At 40.4% G+C, this 15,966-nt stretch overlaps 1 protein-coding gene across 1 annotated transcript in view; it reads right to left on the bottom strand.

Annotated features, from left to right (window-relative positions):
• Nucleotides 1-1,585: 1,585 nt before the first annotated feature.
• The window catches only part of zdhhc13 (zinc finger DHHC-type palmitoyltransferase 13), a 20,725-nt gene continuing 6,344 nt past the window's right edge, over nt 1,586-15,966 (bottom strand). The window contains exons 3-17 of the mRNA XM_024261576.1: nt 14,545-14,667; nt 13,058-13,135; nt 12,829-12,973; nt 12,668-12,732; nt 12,354-12,516; nt 10,486-10,611; nt 10,283-10,416; nt 10,097-10,197; nt 7,992-8,116; nt 7,856-7,918; nt 7,692-7,785; nt 5,233-5,316; nt 4,996-5,153; nt 4,718-4,815; nt 1,586-2,182 (exon numbers count right to left, since the gene is read on the bottom strand). Coding sequence (XP_024117344.1) covers nt 2,044-2,182; nt 4,718-4,815; nt 4,996-5,153; nt 5,233-5,316; nt 7,692-7,785; nt 7,856-7,918; nt 7,992-8,116; nt 10,097-10,197; nt 10,283-10,416; nt 10,486-10,611; nt 12,354-12,516; nt 12,668-12,732; nt 12,829-12,973; nt 13,058-13,135; nt 14,545-14,667 — 1,696 coding nt within the window. The 3' untranslated portion in view covers nt 1,586-2,043. The remainder of the gene's footprint in view (nt 2,183-4,717; nt 4,816-4,995; nt 5,154-5,232; nt 5,317-7,691; nt 7,786-7,855; nt 7,919-7,991; nt 8,117-10,096; nt 10,198-10,282; nt 10,417-10,485; nt 10,612-12,353; nt 12,517-12,667; nt 12,733-12,828; nt 12,974-13,057; nt 13,136-14,544; nt 14,668-15,966) is intronic.

The following is a 15,966-nucleotide window of genomic DNA, read 5'->3' as shown; positions in this document are numbered from 1 at the left end:
GCAGGATAGAGGTCACCAGGTTCTCGTTGATGATGATGGGACCGGCAGATGAGCTGTAGGTGTCTGGGTTCCAGGTGGGTTTTGTACTGGTATTGTTGAAGCGAGTAAAGTGAGTGTTGAGCTCCTCAGCAAGAGAGGCGGGATCTGAACAGTCCACATTTGGGATTTTGATCTTTCGGCCCATCATTAAGTTCAGACCCTGCCATGCCTCCCGGAGATTCCCAGATGTTAATTTCTTTTCCACTGTATCTTTGTATCTTTTTTTGCCAGTGCAGCCTGCTTTCTGAATTCTTTTTGGAGTTCTCTCACCTTTTCTTTGTCCCCCTGAAGAAAAGCTCTTTTTTTCTCTGCTAGGCACTTTTTCATGTCTTTGGTAACCCACTGCTTATTGTTGGGGTATATTGTAATTTGTTTGTTGAGGGAGACAGACTCATAAGAAAACGTGATGTAAGAGGTGAGTACATCAGAAAGCTTATCCAGATAATTCTCGCAGTCATTGGAGAACAGATCCCAATTGGTTTGTTCAAAACACCCCTGAAGTGTTGCTGATGTTTCATCATTCCAGTCCTTGATGTTTTTAATCAAAGTCTCCTCAGTTTTTAGTTGTGATCTGTACTTTGGTAACAGTAAAATCACATTGTGGTCTGAGCGTCCAAGTGGTGGGCGTGGTTTTAAAGCGTAAGCTCCAGCGATGTTTCCAAAGCACAGATCCAATATGTTCCGACCCCTTGTTTCTGTTTGAACATATTGTTCGAGGCTTGGAAGATGTGAGCAGACGTCACACCTGTTGAAGTCACCAAGTAAGAAAACGGGTTGATCCCCTGTTTGAGTGACAGCTCTGATGTAGCTCTCTTCAATGCGCTCAGCGGCAGTGTAAAAGTCACTGAAAATCACTGAAATTTGTGAAAATTCTCTGGGGAGGCAAAATGGTCTGAATGATACACTCATAATTTCATAATCTTTGGAGCATTCAGTCTCCCTCACTGAGTAGTTTTTAGCCCAGGAGTTGTTTACAGCCATGCAAACAACGCCCCCAATTGACTTCCGCGTTTTGACAGCGTCTCTGTCAAAGCGAATGATATTGTAACCGTCCAGCTGGAAGTCTTCCTCTCCTGTGAGCCAAGTTTCTGTAAAGCAAAAGAGACTGGTGCGCTGATAGTCCGGATCCGACTTCAATAATGTTAGAAGTTCGTCTGTTTTGTTGCGAAGCGATCGCACATTTGACAGGGTGATGGCAGGTAGTGGAAGCCAGCTCCCTCTTTTCCGTAGCCTGTTTCGTATGCCTCCTCTTTTTCTTTTTTATGAATCTAAATTTAATCTTGATAGGTTTTGTTTTCACCAGACAGACGTTTTCTTAATTTTGTTTGAATTTATTGTTATTATAAGGGTTCAAAGAAGGCTTGGTTGGCCTTCACACACTTTCACCTAAAAATCTGTCCCTCTCTGGGAAGAGTTTGGACCCTCTGTTCTAGAGGTGTCTGGTGTGAGCGAGGACGGCGGTGAAGAGAAGGTTTGATCTGCTGTGGCGCCCCCTAGAGGGAGCAGCTGGAAGGCAAAGATTTGGGTGGTGATGAGTTAGTCCAAATACAGGCACAAAGTTGCTTTATTGAAGCTTCATAGTGGTTGTTATTAAACACATGCAAATTTTACAAAAGTCATAAAACCACCTTACACATACAAAGATTGTTTTTAAACGTCAGAATGGATAATAAAAATAGGCTTTAGATTTTCCACAATATATAAATAGCACATACGTCCAAATACAGTTTAGGCCTTTAACGGTTCTTCCTCATCGTTCGTGGATGTGACGTTCTCTTTCCTCACGTCGGTCAAGTATAAGGCAGCAGCAGAAGTCTGGACCGAGATCAGCTGGTTGATAGTCCACGTGTTGCTGTACATTCCCACAGTACCACAGCTTCCCTTTGATAGGAACCAACATGTACAAAAATAAATACATTCTGTGCTTTTGGTCCATAACCAGAGTCTGACCCTGAGAGGAGGAGGAGGAAGAGGAGGAGGAGGAGGAGGAGGAGGAGGAGGAGGTCAGACCATGTTGGTTTGATCAAACAAAAATTGGTCACACTGTGGCGACGCCGGCTGTGTCCAGTCGGTAACAGCTGGCTTGAAGAATCCACAACAACGCAGCTGAAAGAAGGACACCAGGTTCTGCACCACGCCCATGCTGTCGGAGGAGGAACAGAGGAGAACACTCAGACCAGGATTCAAACAGCTCCCAGAAGCCTTCACTGCAGATTCACTAACATTACACGGATTACAGACCCACTCCAACGACAATGACAATGTTCTGAGCTGGAATCTGGATCAAAACTGTACTGCTGGATAGCTTCAACACTGCTACACATTTCTGTTGCTAAGCTAATGTTAGCTTGGGGTTGTGAGTGGCTGTAAGCTAGTGGGTGGGAGTGTAAAAAAGGGATGATGGGAAATGAACAAAAGCTTATTCTACACAAAGACTTTTTAATTAACTCCTGCCTACTCTACTGCTCTACAGAAACTACGTCCTATCAAGTGACGTTGGTTTTTTAGTTTGGGCTAAAACGGCATCATCATAATAAAAAGAACACTGGAAACGCTTCCACAATACATCAAAAGACGATTAGAGATTGACTTAAAGCAAGAGGATTTTATTGGTTGACTCAGATGGACCAAAAATGATATTTCTGCTCTATAAGGCCACTTAACAGCTTTAAGTATGGAATCATTCTGGTTATGTTTATTGATGAGTGGTTAGGTGTTTTTGTAATTACAGCTAAAATACAACCGTGTTGGAATGTTTTTTACACGATACTAACAAGGTTAAGAGTTACAGTAGTCACAGTAACGTTTGTTTTAGCAGGAACAGTCTGTTTTTTAAACACTGCAAATAAAGTTCAATGTTTTGTGAGTACGCTGATGGAACTAAAGCGTCAAACACAGTTAACACTGCTAACAAAGCTAATGCTCCAAACATGGTTAATGCGTCAAAACAGCTAACGCACCAAACATGGCTAACGCTTTAAACATGGCAAGAGCTTCTAGCATGGCTAACACTTCTAAAATAGCTAGCACATAACTAACAGTCTAGATGTAGCTAACGCACCAAACATGGCTAAAGCTTCAAACAAAGCTAATACTGCTAACATAGCTAATGCATCAAACATGGCTAACATTTCAAACATAGCTAATGCTTCAAAGATGGCTAACGCTTCTAAAATAGCTAACAGTCCAAACATAGCTAATATTTTAAACACAGCTAACCGTCTAAACATGGCTAAAGCTTCAAACACAGCTAGTACTGCTAACAAAGCTAATGCTCCAAACATAGTTAATGCATCAAAACATGGCTAACACTTTAAACATGGCAAGAGCTTCTAGCACGGCTAACACTTCTAAAATAACTAACACATCGCTAATGGTCCAGATGTAGCTAACGCACCAAACATGGCTAATGTTTCAAACACAGTTACTTCAGTAACTTCAAAGATGGCTAACGTTTTAAAGAAGGCTAACGCTTCTAAAACAGCTAACCGTCCAAACATGGCTAAAGCTTCAAACACAGCTAGTACTGCTAACATAGCTAATGCACCAAACATGGGTAACGCTCCAAACATGACTAATGCTACTAACATGACTAATGCTACTAATATAGCTAATGCTCCAAACATGGCTAATGCTCCAAAGCAGCTAACACACCAAACATGGCTAACGCTTCTAACATGGCTAACATTTTTAACTTAACTAATGCTTCGAGCGTAGCTAGCATGTAGCACTTAACAAACAAGTTCAAGAATTGCTGTGAACACAGTTAATAAAGTCTGACTGACTTATCTCTGACCCTTTTGTTTCGCTTAAAGTGCCTTATAGTTTGGTATGTCTTACATTTTGGCAAAAAACTGAAAATTCAGTGAATTTGTGGGCTTACTGAGGTAAAGCGTTGAAGGTTTTTCTTTGCAGCTGACCAAAGTCCTCACAGCTGAAACTGAACTCTACCTAAACCCTCTTCAGACGTTTATCTCCATCAACCACTACGTTAACCTTTGTGCTATCCTAGGCATGTTTACATTAACACGTTTGTCGTGTGTGTGTCATTGCAGGAATGTGGGTGTGTGTGTGTGTGTGTGTCGGGGTGTGTGTGAGAGAGCAGCCCCCCCCTTGCAAGATGGAGCTCCTAAAGCAGTGAGGGAGAAAAATTGAGAAATGCTCTGGTTCGTAAGTCACATCAAACAAAATGGTGCATGCTGTCGCACCGCTATGCTAGCACTGTAAAGCAGTACCGATAAGGGGGAAACTTTGAGTTGAGCAGACGAGTTGTAACACAAGTAAATACTTGTGGAATCGGCGGCAGTTTAAGCTTTAATTATCGGTCCATTTCATCTCCAAATTTTTCTCTTATCAGAATTATCGGTATGACGTCTGATAATTATTAGGAACCGATAATTATCGGCAACCGATATTATTGTGCAACCTTAGTTAAAACATTTATCTTTCTCCTGGAGTTGATGATGTATTTTGCTTTTAAAAACAATAAATCCCAAATATTCAGATCTATGTTGCAACATTGCTAAAAAACGTATCTGGTTAGCTTCTGTTTTTGTGTTTTTCATCCTGGTAAACTAGACGAAAGAGTTTCTAGTAACCCTGAAAAGGGCGGAGCAGCTGCAGAAAGTACGTGGATGGAAAAACACAAACACAAATGGAGCAGAAATTCACAACTTACTTGAAAGGATTCTGTTTCAGAGATCCGGAATGTCTGAATTTCCTTTGTTGGAACCTTAAGGTGGTAATTTCTGCTGAAGTTATTCCCAGGACGGCAATCTACACAAAACAAAACAAACCAGCAAATGTCGCAGAAAAAAAATAACCAAATAATAAAATGTTTGGATCTCTGAGCCATTAGAAAATGAAACTATTCCAACCATCATAGAAAATACACAACTAGAAACCAACATTGATTCAATCACGATATTGAGAGAGCAGACACCCAAACTAAGTTACCTGATAGAGTTGGATCATCAAGACCAAGGTAGACCAGCAGGTGTGATAAAGAGAGAGCAGGAAGACGGCGAGCACCCAGGGCGAGCAGCCCACCAGGCCTGCCGCCGCGCTCCACAGACCCTGATCCTCATAGTGGAGTGAACAGTGAGTGGACCAGTCTGAAAGCACGCAATGCAGCACATATTCAATGAGTAAAAACAAACTCTGATCGTGTTGCACTGGTGTGCAGACACTCACATGAGGCGCAGCCGTACAGCGTCCAGCTCCCCGTCAGCACGAGCGAGAGCAGAAACAGGACGAAGAAATGGTGGTTCCTCGCACCTGCAAGAACACAAACGCAACACTGCTGACCCTCGTGGTAACCTTAAATGGTCTTTCTAACACCTTATTGTGGCAATTTTTTTAATAATGGAGGACGTATATGAAGAAAATGAAGATTCAAATTGTGTTTTTGAGTATTTGTTTGAAACTGTAGTAAATCAGGAGCAGACAAAGAAGTGTGGTTTGGAAAAGATTTATCTGCTCTGCTCCACAACAGGGAGGGGAAGGGGGGTGGGGTCGCTCTAGTCCCGCCCACAACTCAGAGGCGAATTTCTAATGCCGCTCTGCAGAAACTATGTCCTAGTAAACGGCAGGTTTCGATGATTTAGGCTAAAAGCGGCTTAAGCATAATGAAAAGACTGATGGGAACAATTTGACAACAGATCCAAAGATGATCGGAGGAGACTTGGAGACTTGGAGGAGACTTGGAGACTTGGAGGAGACGATGATCAAAAATGTCCCGCAAAAAGTACAAAATTGTAATAAAATAAATACCAAGCATAGATCGTAAACGTTTTAGACGTCTACTTAAGATATCAGAGAGACGAGATTAATTCTGTTAAAAATGATTTATCTTTTACACTATAATGAAAGACTTTTAAGTCGAGCCAGGAATCAATTAAAAAAATTAACTAATTAATCAAAAACTGGGAAAATTAATCGCAACTTTTTTTTGTTGCAGTATTTACTAACCACTTATTATCTGCGAATAATCACAAAATGAAATTTACACGCAAAATTGTACATTTAGAAGGTTTTTTGTCAATTGAATAAAAAAAAAATCAGATTAATCACACTTTTGTGTTGTGATTATACACATTCAATTACAATGTTTTACAACGTAAATTTGAAGACAATTTGCGGCTTTTGAACAAAAAGTGAGAAAGAGAGAAATTTTTCCTTCATTTTTATTGTCTGAAATGGTTAACATTTAACCTAGAAGTGAAGTTTTGAGGTGCGTTTATTAGGGTTTGATTAGGGCGTTCATTAATGAGTTCACAGCCCTTCTTTGAAGCTTTCTTTAGTAATGGAAATGTCCCAGCATTTAAAAAAACTCCTTCCTGGGATCCTCATAGAAAGAAATATGGATAAAATCTCAAAATGAAGAAGCTCAGGAGAGAGAAACATGTGAACCGGAGAGCTGATGACTTCACCTGTTTCTAGATATATCTACGTTTAGATGCTGATGTCAACAAGAAGAAGAAGATATTTTAGTTCATATATAAATATATATATATTTGGGTTGTCTGGCCAATAGAGGGTCATAGAGAGGAGCGGCTGCATCTTAAGAGGACCACAGGTGGTCCTGCAGCTCGCCTTAAGGGAAGGTCATGAAAATGGAACAATTGTCATGTGAGGTAAGTGTATCGTGAAGTTAGGGATTGGTGATAAAATTATATTTATCGAGATAGAACTTTTTCGCTATAGAAAATAAGTGTAACACAATAGACTTTCATATTGAAGGTCCCGAGTTACAAGCACTTTCTCCTCTTTGGCGAGTAAAAGTTAGAGGGTTAGTCAACACATGGTGAGTAAATGCTTGCATCTCACTTTTTTTGATGAATTTCTTTCACCATCTCCTCGTGTACCGTCAGCACACAACGTAAACAAACAGAACTGGAGGATAAAGATGCTTCACTTACAGCAGCAGCACACAGATGAATAAAACATGTTGATTTGAAGACAGCACTTTTGCTAGACACTAATGCTATGATGCTAACGCTAATGCTAACGAGCTCCTCCATGTGTAATTGGTGAAAACAGCATTTTCCACTGTGCATTAGCTGTATGAGTGTTCAAATGTAACAAATATAGTTGATTTATATCACTATCACATGATATAAAATATCCTTTATCTCTCAGCTCTACATGAAGAACCTGTAAGGATCATCTAAGTTAGACGCACTTATCACGTTCCAGCATATGGACTTTTATGTCTTTATAATTACATCCAACTCCAAAGTGGAAATCTGTACTACGGTTTTGTATGTTTGATTCTCTGAGTGTCTCTTGCTGCTCTGAGTCAGAGTTCAGTTGTGGAAAACTCTTGATCTGGTGGACTCTTTTGAACATTGTTATGCCACAAGCTAAGATGTAACATCATGAGAAGCTGAATCTTAGCTTAAAAACATAAGTTGTTTGTTTTGTTCTTTTATTGCCTAAACTGCACAGAAGCCAAAGCGTCTCCATGAAAAACCTTCGTGTCAACCGTATGTAAAGTTGATCTCTTAACCACCGTTTGTGTTTTGTGGATTGCTGCAGACTTCCTGATTCTCACTTTCTCTGATGACATCAATCATTTGCATCTTTACCCAAATGAAGAACCTTCTTGCATTTGTGCAGGTCACATGAAAAAGGACGTATGAGTGTCATACCGATACAGTTGTTGACCCACACAGAGTGGTGGTCCTGTTTGGCCACGCAGGCGTCACAGCTGAAACAGTGGTTGGCCCTCACCGGCTTCCGCACCTGCAAACACCACCACCGCATTAACAACCACAGGTTTGCATTAAAAAGGTCTTTGTGGAGTCGTTCTCACCATACAAGAGGTGCAAAATATCCTTGGATCCAAAAAGCCCGCCTCAGCCAACACCACCACGTTCTGAAACATAGAACACATCGGGGTCACACGGTCAGGATGTCTGAGGTTACGCTCGTCTTTACGGCCTTCCCACCATCTTCTTCTTCTCCTCTGTAGTTCTGATGAAACCAGGGTCGGTCCTGCAGGTCCGGATGTAGTAGTAGAGCAGCGCTGTTGCACTCAGAGTGAAGAGAATCTGAACCGTGCTGCTCAGCCCATGTGAAGGGGAGGTTAAGGAGCGTTCTGTGACAAACTGATCGAGCTAAAAACTTGTGTAGAAAAAGAGAAGAAATAAACATTTATATACAAATATGTCTCATTGTGAAACCTGCTAAAAAGGGTTAAAACTAAGTTTTAGCAGTTCATGGTAGAAATATTTTTATTTTAAATATTTCTGAAATTGAAACTAGCTTAAAAAAAGTTACAAATCGTTTTTGAAAGATAATTAGAAATAAAAAGTATATATATATTTAGATCTTGTAAATTTACGACTTTAAATATCATAAATATACGACTCAAAATCTTGTAAATTTACAACTTTAAATCTTGTAGATTAAGACTTTAAATCTGGTAGATAAAGACTAAATCTCGTGGATTTAACACTTTTATTCTCTTAAATTTACAACTTTAAATCTCATAAATTTATGACTATTATTCACGTTAATTTACAACTATAAATCTCGTAAATTTTAATTCTTCTAAATTTACAACTTTAAATCTCGTAAATTTATGATTTTAATTCTTGTAAATTTACAACTTTAAATCTCGTAAATTTACGACTTTAATTCTTGTAAATTTACAACTGTGAATCTTAAAAAGTTACAATTTTTTTCTCATAGATTCACAACTTTAAATCTCGTAGATTTACAACTTTAATTTCCTAGATTTAATCTAATAAATGTACAATTCTTTTATTGTAGATTTACAATTTTAAATCTTGTATATTTACGAGTTTAAATCTCATAAATTTGTGAGTTTTCCTCGTAAATATCATAAATATATAATACAAATTTTTATCTTAAATACTGGTATGTCTTCTAATAAAACTAGATAAAAAAACAATTTAAAGAAACAGTAGGAATAAATATTTATAAATTAAATATTTCCCGGCGGCACGGTGGCGCAGTGGTTAGCGCTCTTGCCTCACAGCGAGAAGACCCCGGTTCAAATCCCGGCTGGGACCTTTCTGTGTGGAGTTTGCATGTTCTCCCCGTGCATGTGTGGGTTTTCACCGGGGACTCCGGCTTCCTCCCACCGTCCAAAAACATGCTTCATAGGTTAATTGGAGACTCTAAATTGCCCCTAGGTGTGAATGTGAGAGTGAATGTGTGTGTGATTGAGGCCCTGAGACAGACTGGTGACCTGTCCAGGGTGAACCCCGCCTTCGCCCTTCAGTAGCCGGGATAGGCTCCAGCACCCCCGCGACCTCGAAAGGGACAAAGCGGTCAGGAAAATGAATGAATGAATATTTCCCTTAATGAAAATTGCAAAAAAAAAACACTTAATAACATGGCCTGCAGTTCATAGAAGTATTTTTTTTATTTAAAATATTTATAATATTGAAACTTTCTAAAAATTGTTTAAAAACATTTCATTTCTGTAGTTCATAGGGGAAATAAATATTTTTATGCAAAATTTGTCTTATATTGACACTAGCTAAAAATTATTTGAAAAAAATCATACTTCAGCAGGTCATAGCAAAAATGAAAAAAAAATTAATTGAAAATACTGCTTGAAAAAAAAAGTAAAAAAAATGTCTGCAGTTTATATATATATAATACTAGATATATACATTTTTTTAAATATTTGTAAAGCATAAAGTTATTTTTCATGATAAGTGCACATTTTCATTTTCTGCATATTTATAAACATAGTAATTTCTGATTTAGTTGAACTTTTCAACAAGAGATAAAAAAAAAAAAGTTCTGAGAACAAAAACTCAAGACTGCCTCCTTGAGGAAGCAAAACCTGCAGAGACCTTCAGACTTTTTCTTAGAAAGGTGAAACAAACGCACTATACGCCCTGCTTCTTCTTTAACTAACCTGTCCTCGCAGGTGGTTTCTTGTCAAAACATCCCAGATCTAAAGAGTCAGCAGTAGATAAGGTGGGAGGCCTGTAGAACCAGCAGGGCACCAGCCCTCAAAGACTGAAATTTGACACCTCAGATTAAAGCATCACTTATAATCTCGAAAGGATATCTGGCAGAAACCAGAGGAACCAGGTGACCAGCATCCAGAAAACTGAAGCCATCAGAGCTGAAGCTGGTAGCAGAGACTGGAAGTTGGAATTCTGGAAAGTCCTGTTGGCACGAATACTTTGTTTCAGACAAGCAGGTGTTTGTTTAAAACTGTCAAGAGTCCAGAGAGCGGAGTCGGCGTTCACACCTCGAGACCAGCTGGGTTACTCCAATGACACAGGCCAACAGGATTGCTTTGAGCAACCAGGACTCCGAGTTCAAATCAAAGATGGCGCCAACGCCTCCAAACACAGCGATGCAGTACAAGAGGTGCAGGAAAGCCTGAGGAGGAGAACGAAACACTGACAAATGTGCCCAGAAATGTTTGTGAGGCTCTGAGCCCTCACTTACCCTGTATCTGTTGACTATCCGCGCACAGCGGGAATTAGACTGAATCCTCTCCTGTTTCACGTGGTTGAGTACGTGGATCAGCAGCGGGCTGTGCACTTGGTGGGCCAGGTCAATGGGCGTGTGACCCTACACAACACACGACAGGCGTTACCTCTGATGACTGAGGGAGAAAATGCACTGGGAACAAAAAGAAGCCAAAAGGAATCAAACACACAATGACCCACAACCTCACTTGAAGCTGCAGTTTTACAACATGGAGAAATAGCAACAACACAAATGGTATCATTGTCCTACTGTTCATAAACTAAGAAACCCTAAGATTTATGGGACCAAAGTGTCCCCAAAAGGCCATAGTCACAACTACCCTTACAGGTGGAAGAGGGCGTCTAAAGGTAATTTTAAAAAAATGGACCAATCTGTACAGAGTACAGAGGTGACTCACACAAAATATCCAGGTTGTAGACTATTATGTGATCTGTGGAGCAAAGAGGTTCATAAACATTTTATGTCTATGGGTATGCTGCGGGTGAAAGCTCATAGTGAACCCTTCAACAACACGTTCAGGTAAATAATGCTACGTACACACCAGTCATGTGTTGTGTGTTCAAGAACGCATTTAACCCTTTAACACTTGAGGCATCAGCAGTGACGCTTTAACACTAAATCTTTAATATACTGTAACTTTTCAACCGTTAACAAGATCATTTATACAGATTGTAAAGGAGAAATGTGGCGCGTATCTGAAAATGGCGCAAGCAGGATATTAGAAAGAAGGCAGGAGAAAGGGAGCAGATTATTTCCTGGTAGAGAAAGGGAGCAGACTATTTCTTAGTAGAGAAAGGGAGCAGACTATTTCCCGGTAGAGAAAGGGAGCAGACTATTTCCCGGTGGAGAAAGGGAGCAGACTATTTCCCGGTGGAGAAAGGTAGCAGACTATTTCCTGGTGGCGAAAGGGAGCAGACTATTTCCTGGTGGAGAAAGGGAGCAGACTATTTCCCGGTGGAAAAAGGTAGCAGACTATTTCCTGGTAGAGAAAGGGAGCAGACTATTTCCTGGTAGAGAAAGAGGGAGAAGACTATTTCCTGGTGGAGAAAGGGAGCAGACTATTTCCTGGTAGAGAAAGGGAGCAGACTATTTCCTGGTGGAGAAAGGGAGCAGACTATTTCTTGGTGGAGAAAGGGAGCAGACTATTTCCTGGTAGAGAAAGGGAGCAGACTATTTCCTGGTAGAGAAAGGGAGCAGATTATTTCCTGGTAGAGAAAGGGAGCAGACTATTTCCTGGTAGAGAAAGGGAGCAGATTATTTCTTAGTAGAGAAAGGGAGCGGACTATTTCCCGGTAGAGAAAGGGAGCAGACTATTTCCCGGTGGAGAAAGGGAGCAGACTATTTCCTGGTCGAGACCTCCATTGTTGTTGCTTTTCTAGTTGTTGCACTACAATGACGCAACGACACCACGCATGCGCTGTGAAACAAACCGCTCAGTGGAAACGAGGCCATAAGGGCACCTTACGACAGCGTCCCCCACAGTAAATGTGTGCAGCTTACCGCATCCTTATAAATACTTCACGATACACGTATCACACGCCAAACTTACACAAGACAACGGTACGTTCTCTAGACACACCTCTGCTTAAGATCCAGCTGGTCCTCTCTACAACCCTCCACGGTACCGGACAACCAAAAATGGGTCACCCCCCCATATGGGTACATGTGACTATGGCTTCAGCAGCTTTAGATGAGCCCTTTAGTTCACTGAAGGCATTCAGTGACTAACTTCAGAAAATATACATCCTGTCCTTATGAATGAATTAGGACATTGATCGTCTGCAGCCCTCCAGCTGTACAGATAAGAGTCTGATCCGTCGTACGTTTATGTTTTCTGCTTCCACGCTCGCTCCAGCCTCCAGCAGCACGTGGGCAGCATCCACATTTCCCGCCAGAACTGCGCAATGCAGGGGCGTGTTCCTGTTCACCTTGTCCACAGCGCTCACTGAGGCATTGTTCTTGATGAGAAAGTGTGTGGGTTCAGGCCTGGGGCAGAAAAAAATATTATTTTTCACTACATTTCAAAAGCTTCTCTTAAACTTGGGGATTTGTTTTCTCCTTTATTTTTAAATAAGCAACACTAAAAAGCGTCCTGATGAAATACAAGCACTTTTTGATGTCTCAGTGAAACACTGACCCAATAATCTTCTGGGCTGCCAACATCAGCGGAGTCTGTCCGTTACAGTCCGGCCCATCGACCTCCTGATCCGGCAGCGCCACCGGAGAACACGACACAGAACAAAATGGAATCAGATTTTAGTCGCTCCAAAATGTTTCTGGAACGGTCCGGAGGCTGACCTGTCCCTTAGCCATGAGGTAAGCGGCGATAGCCATGTGCTGGAAGAGGATGGCCAGGTGGAGACCACGGTAACCCTCTCCGTCTGAGATGGATGGATCGGCTCCATATCTCATCAGCTGGATCACCATGGGGAGGTGGCCCTGCCTGGCAGGAGAGGGGTCAGAAAATGAGCTAATTCATTTAAGTCACCAAACCCTGACTGTGCTTCTGAAATGCTTAAAGCCGTACCTTATGGCCCAGTGAAGAGGAGTGGAGTTGAGATCTCCACCGAGCTGATCAATGATCGCCCCTTTGGAAATATAGTATCTAGGAGAAACAGAGAGGTCAGAGAGCACAATACTGTGAATAAAGATATTGTCTTTGCTATTCTTTTTCCAGAATATTCTGAATAAACAGTGCATTTGACTTTATGATGCAATACTATGTCAGAAATTCTCAGGAAACTACTAAATATGGTACTTTAGCAAAAATCACATCCCAAATAGTTGAGTATCTAAAAACTCAGATGTTTGTTACTGAAAAAATAATTACAAGTACCATATTTTCTGGAGTACAAGTCGCAGGTTTTTTTTTTTCATAGTTTAGCCAGGGCCGCAACTTATACTCAGGAGCGACTTATTTGTGTTTTGTTTCTTTTTCTAGACATAAATAGGGTCATATATTTCTTATTTTCCCAGTAAACCTTGATTGTCCTTTAGCAGTTGTTTCCTCTAACAACCACTAGAGGAATCTGAGTATAAGTATTTGCTACTGACAGTAGCAGAAGTGTTGTCAAAACAAACAATAAAGAGAATCTGATGAGTTTTATTTTTTTAGCTATGCTTGACTTGGCTGATTTTTTCTGAAACGTCAGACTTTTCCCCTACAAGTGCAACTTATACACCAGAGCAACTTATAAATGGTTTTCTTCTTCTTGAGTAGACATTTTTTTGGTATTTGTGATGCTCAAGATCAGAGGTTTGAAATCATTATAAAGTATAGCAAAGGATAATAATAATAAAAAAAACACTTCAGGAAATGTAATTATTTTGACTTAAACAAACCAAATGTGCTACTTTCACCAGAAGTGAATACATCTTTAAAGTAGGACTTGGTATCGCCAATGAGTTCCAGAATTGATTCGATTGGATCGAGTCGATTACAATTTTTATACATACATTAATAATCTACTATATGTTTTGAATATATTTTTATAAATCTGATTTAGTTAACAAACTGCAAAATGTATTGGTGAAATAATGAGATTGTTAATAGTATACAGTGTTACACTGATTGTCAAATGGAGAAGCTCCAAAAATTGTTCTGTATCTTCTCGAGGACGTTTCAGTTTGGCGATCGCGCTATAGGATTACACTTTATTCCAGAAGAACAAGTTTAAAAATCTGTGCTTTAGACCTCAAATGGTTACTTTAAAAAATATTTCCTTAAAAGACTTTTGAAAATTCATGTCTGTGAGTTTATAAAGATGATCATTTAGTCAGCAATGTAGGTTTACATCGATCAAGCGTTAGCATTAGTCGTCCTATGTGAAATTCCATTAAATGTCAGCATCAAGCTAGCGGATTAAACTGTTGTAAAATCCTTAGAAAGGATGAGAAATACCCCTGTGTATTTTGAATAAAACCCTTAAATCCTACTCGTCCAGATAATCCCAACAATAAAGTAACGATGGAATGAGCGCTTACAGAGACATAAAAAAGAAGAGCAGCTCTTACTTGACCAACTCAGAGCGGTTGTTGATAGCCGCCCAGTGCAGCAGGGTGACATTTTCCTTGTCTGGTTGCCTGATGTCATATCCTGCTTCCACTAGCTCCTTACAGCGCTCCAGAATCCCAAACCTGCAACGATCGGGCCGTTACAAAAACACACATCTTTTAAAAGAACATCAGCTGGTACTTTGTGAGGTTTTTTCTGTGAGAATGGTGAGAAAAATAATAATGGGGTCAACCACTTTTAAGCTGTTTCATATGTAAACCTTAATACCATGAAAATTCTGCTTTTTGAGCTTTTAAGTGTATTATACTGTTCATTCCTCACTATAAGGAATCTCAAAGTAGTATTTTGATCTGTTCATGCACTTCTGAGTACCGTATTTTTCGGACTATAAGTCGCACCGGAGTATAAGTCGCAGGGGCCAAAAAATGCATAATGAAGAAGAAAAAACCATACATAAGTCGCACTGGAGTATAAGTCGCATTTTTTTCAAGTAATTTATTTTACAAACTGGTTGAAAAAAACGATATTACATCATCCTGGAAGGTAAGTTATAACATTCATAAGTGAATAGAAAACAGGCTGAATATGTGTCAACACATATTCACATATTAGCATCATAAAAAAAAACAAAAGGTGTAGCATTTATATAACATAACAGTTTTATTTAACTATAGCCTCAAGAACTCATCAACTTTGTATCTTTACTGTAATTAATTGCACGCAATCTCACTCCATATCACTAAATCCCTTAAATTCTTCGTCCTCTGTGTCACGTCTGAATAACTAAAGTAAATAAAGTAATTGCATAGATCACCATAAGAGGGCACTCTAGACTTATGGTCTGTATCTCATCTCATTAAAAATTCGTATATAAGTCGCACTGGAGTATAAGTCGCAGGGACATTCAATCTATGAAAAAAACCGCGACTTATAGTCCGGAAAATACGGTAATCCTCTAAAAACCTGCACTCTCAACAGCAGCCCCTCCCATACCCATGAAAACGAGTGACTCGTATTGTGCTGACGTCAGCACGAGTGAACCACCCTCTAAAGCAGGGGTCTCAAACTCGCGGCCCGCGGGCCATCTGCGGCCCGCCGGATGATGATTTGCGGCCCGCGTCTTCATATGAACGATTACTGTTGGTGCGGCCCGCAAGGTTGATATGAATGACAGTTGTTTTGTGAAGAGCTGAACGAACCAATCACAGTGAGGAATATGACTCTGGAGGCGGGACATCGGCGGGCTGTCAGTACCTCCTCACTCATTCATTCATTCCTCCAGTCAGATGGGAGGACGAGGAGCTATGAAGCCGCTGGAAGTGCTTTCACACTAAACGTGATTCCCGTGCCCCGCCCCTCCATCGCCGCGCGACAAATTCACAGCGTGCCGCTCATCAAAAAGCGAGTTTCTGACGCCGCGC

The sequence above is a fragment of the Oryzias melastigma genome, unplaced genomic scaffold (genome assembly GCF_002922805.2).
Source record: "Oryzias melastigma strain HK-1 unplaced genomic scaffold, ASM292280v2 sc00267, whole genome shotgun sequence".
In the NCBI taxonomy this organism is placed as follows: domain Eukaryota; kingdom Metazoa; phylum Chordata; class Actinopteri; order Beloniformes; family Adrianichthyidae; genus Oryzias; species Oryzias melastigma.
The sequence above is the reverse complement of the archived record's forward strand: the minus strand, read 5'-3'. Positions and strand labels throughout refer to the sequence as shown.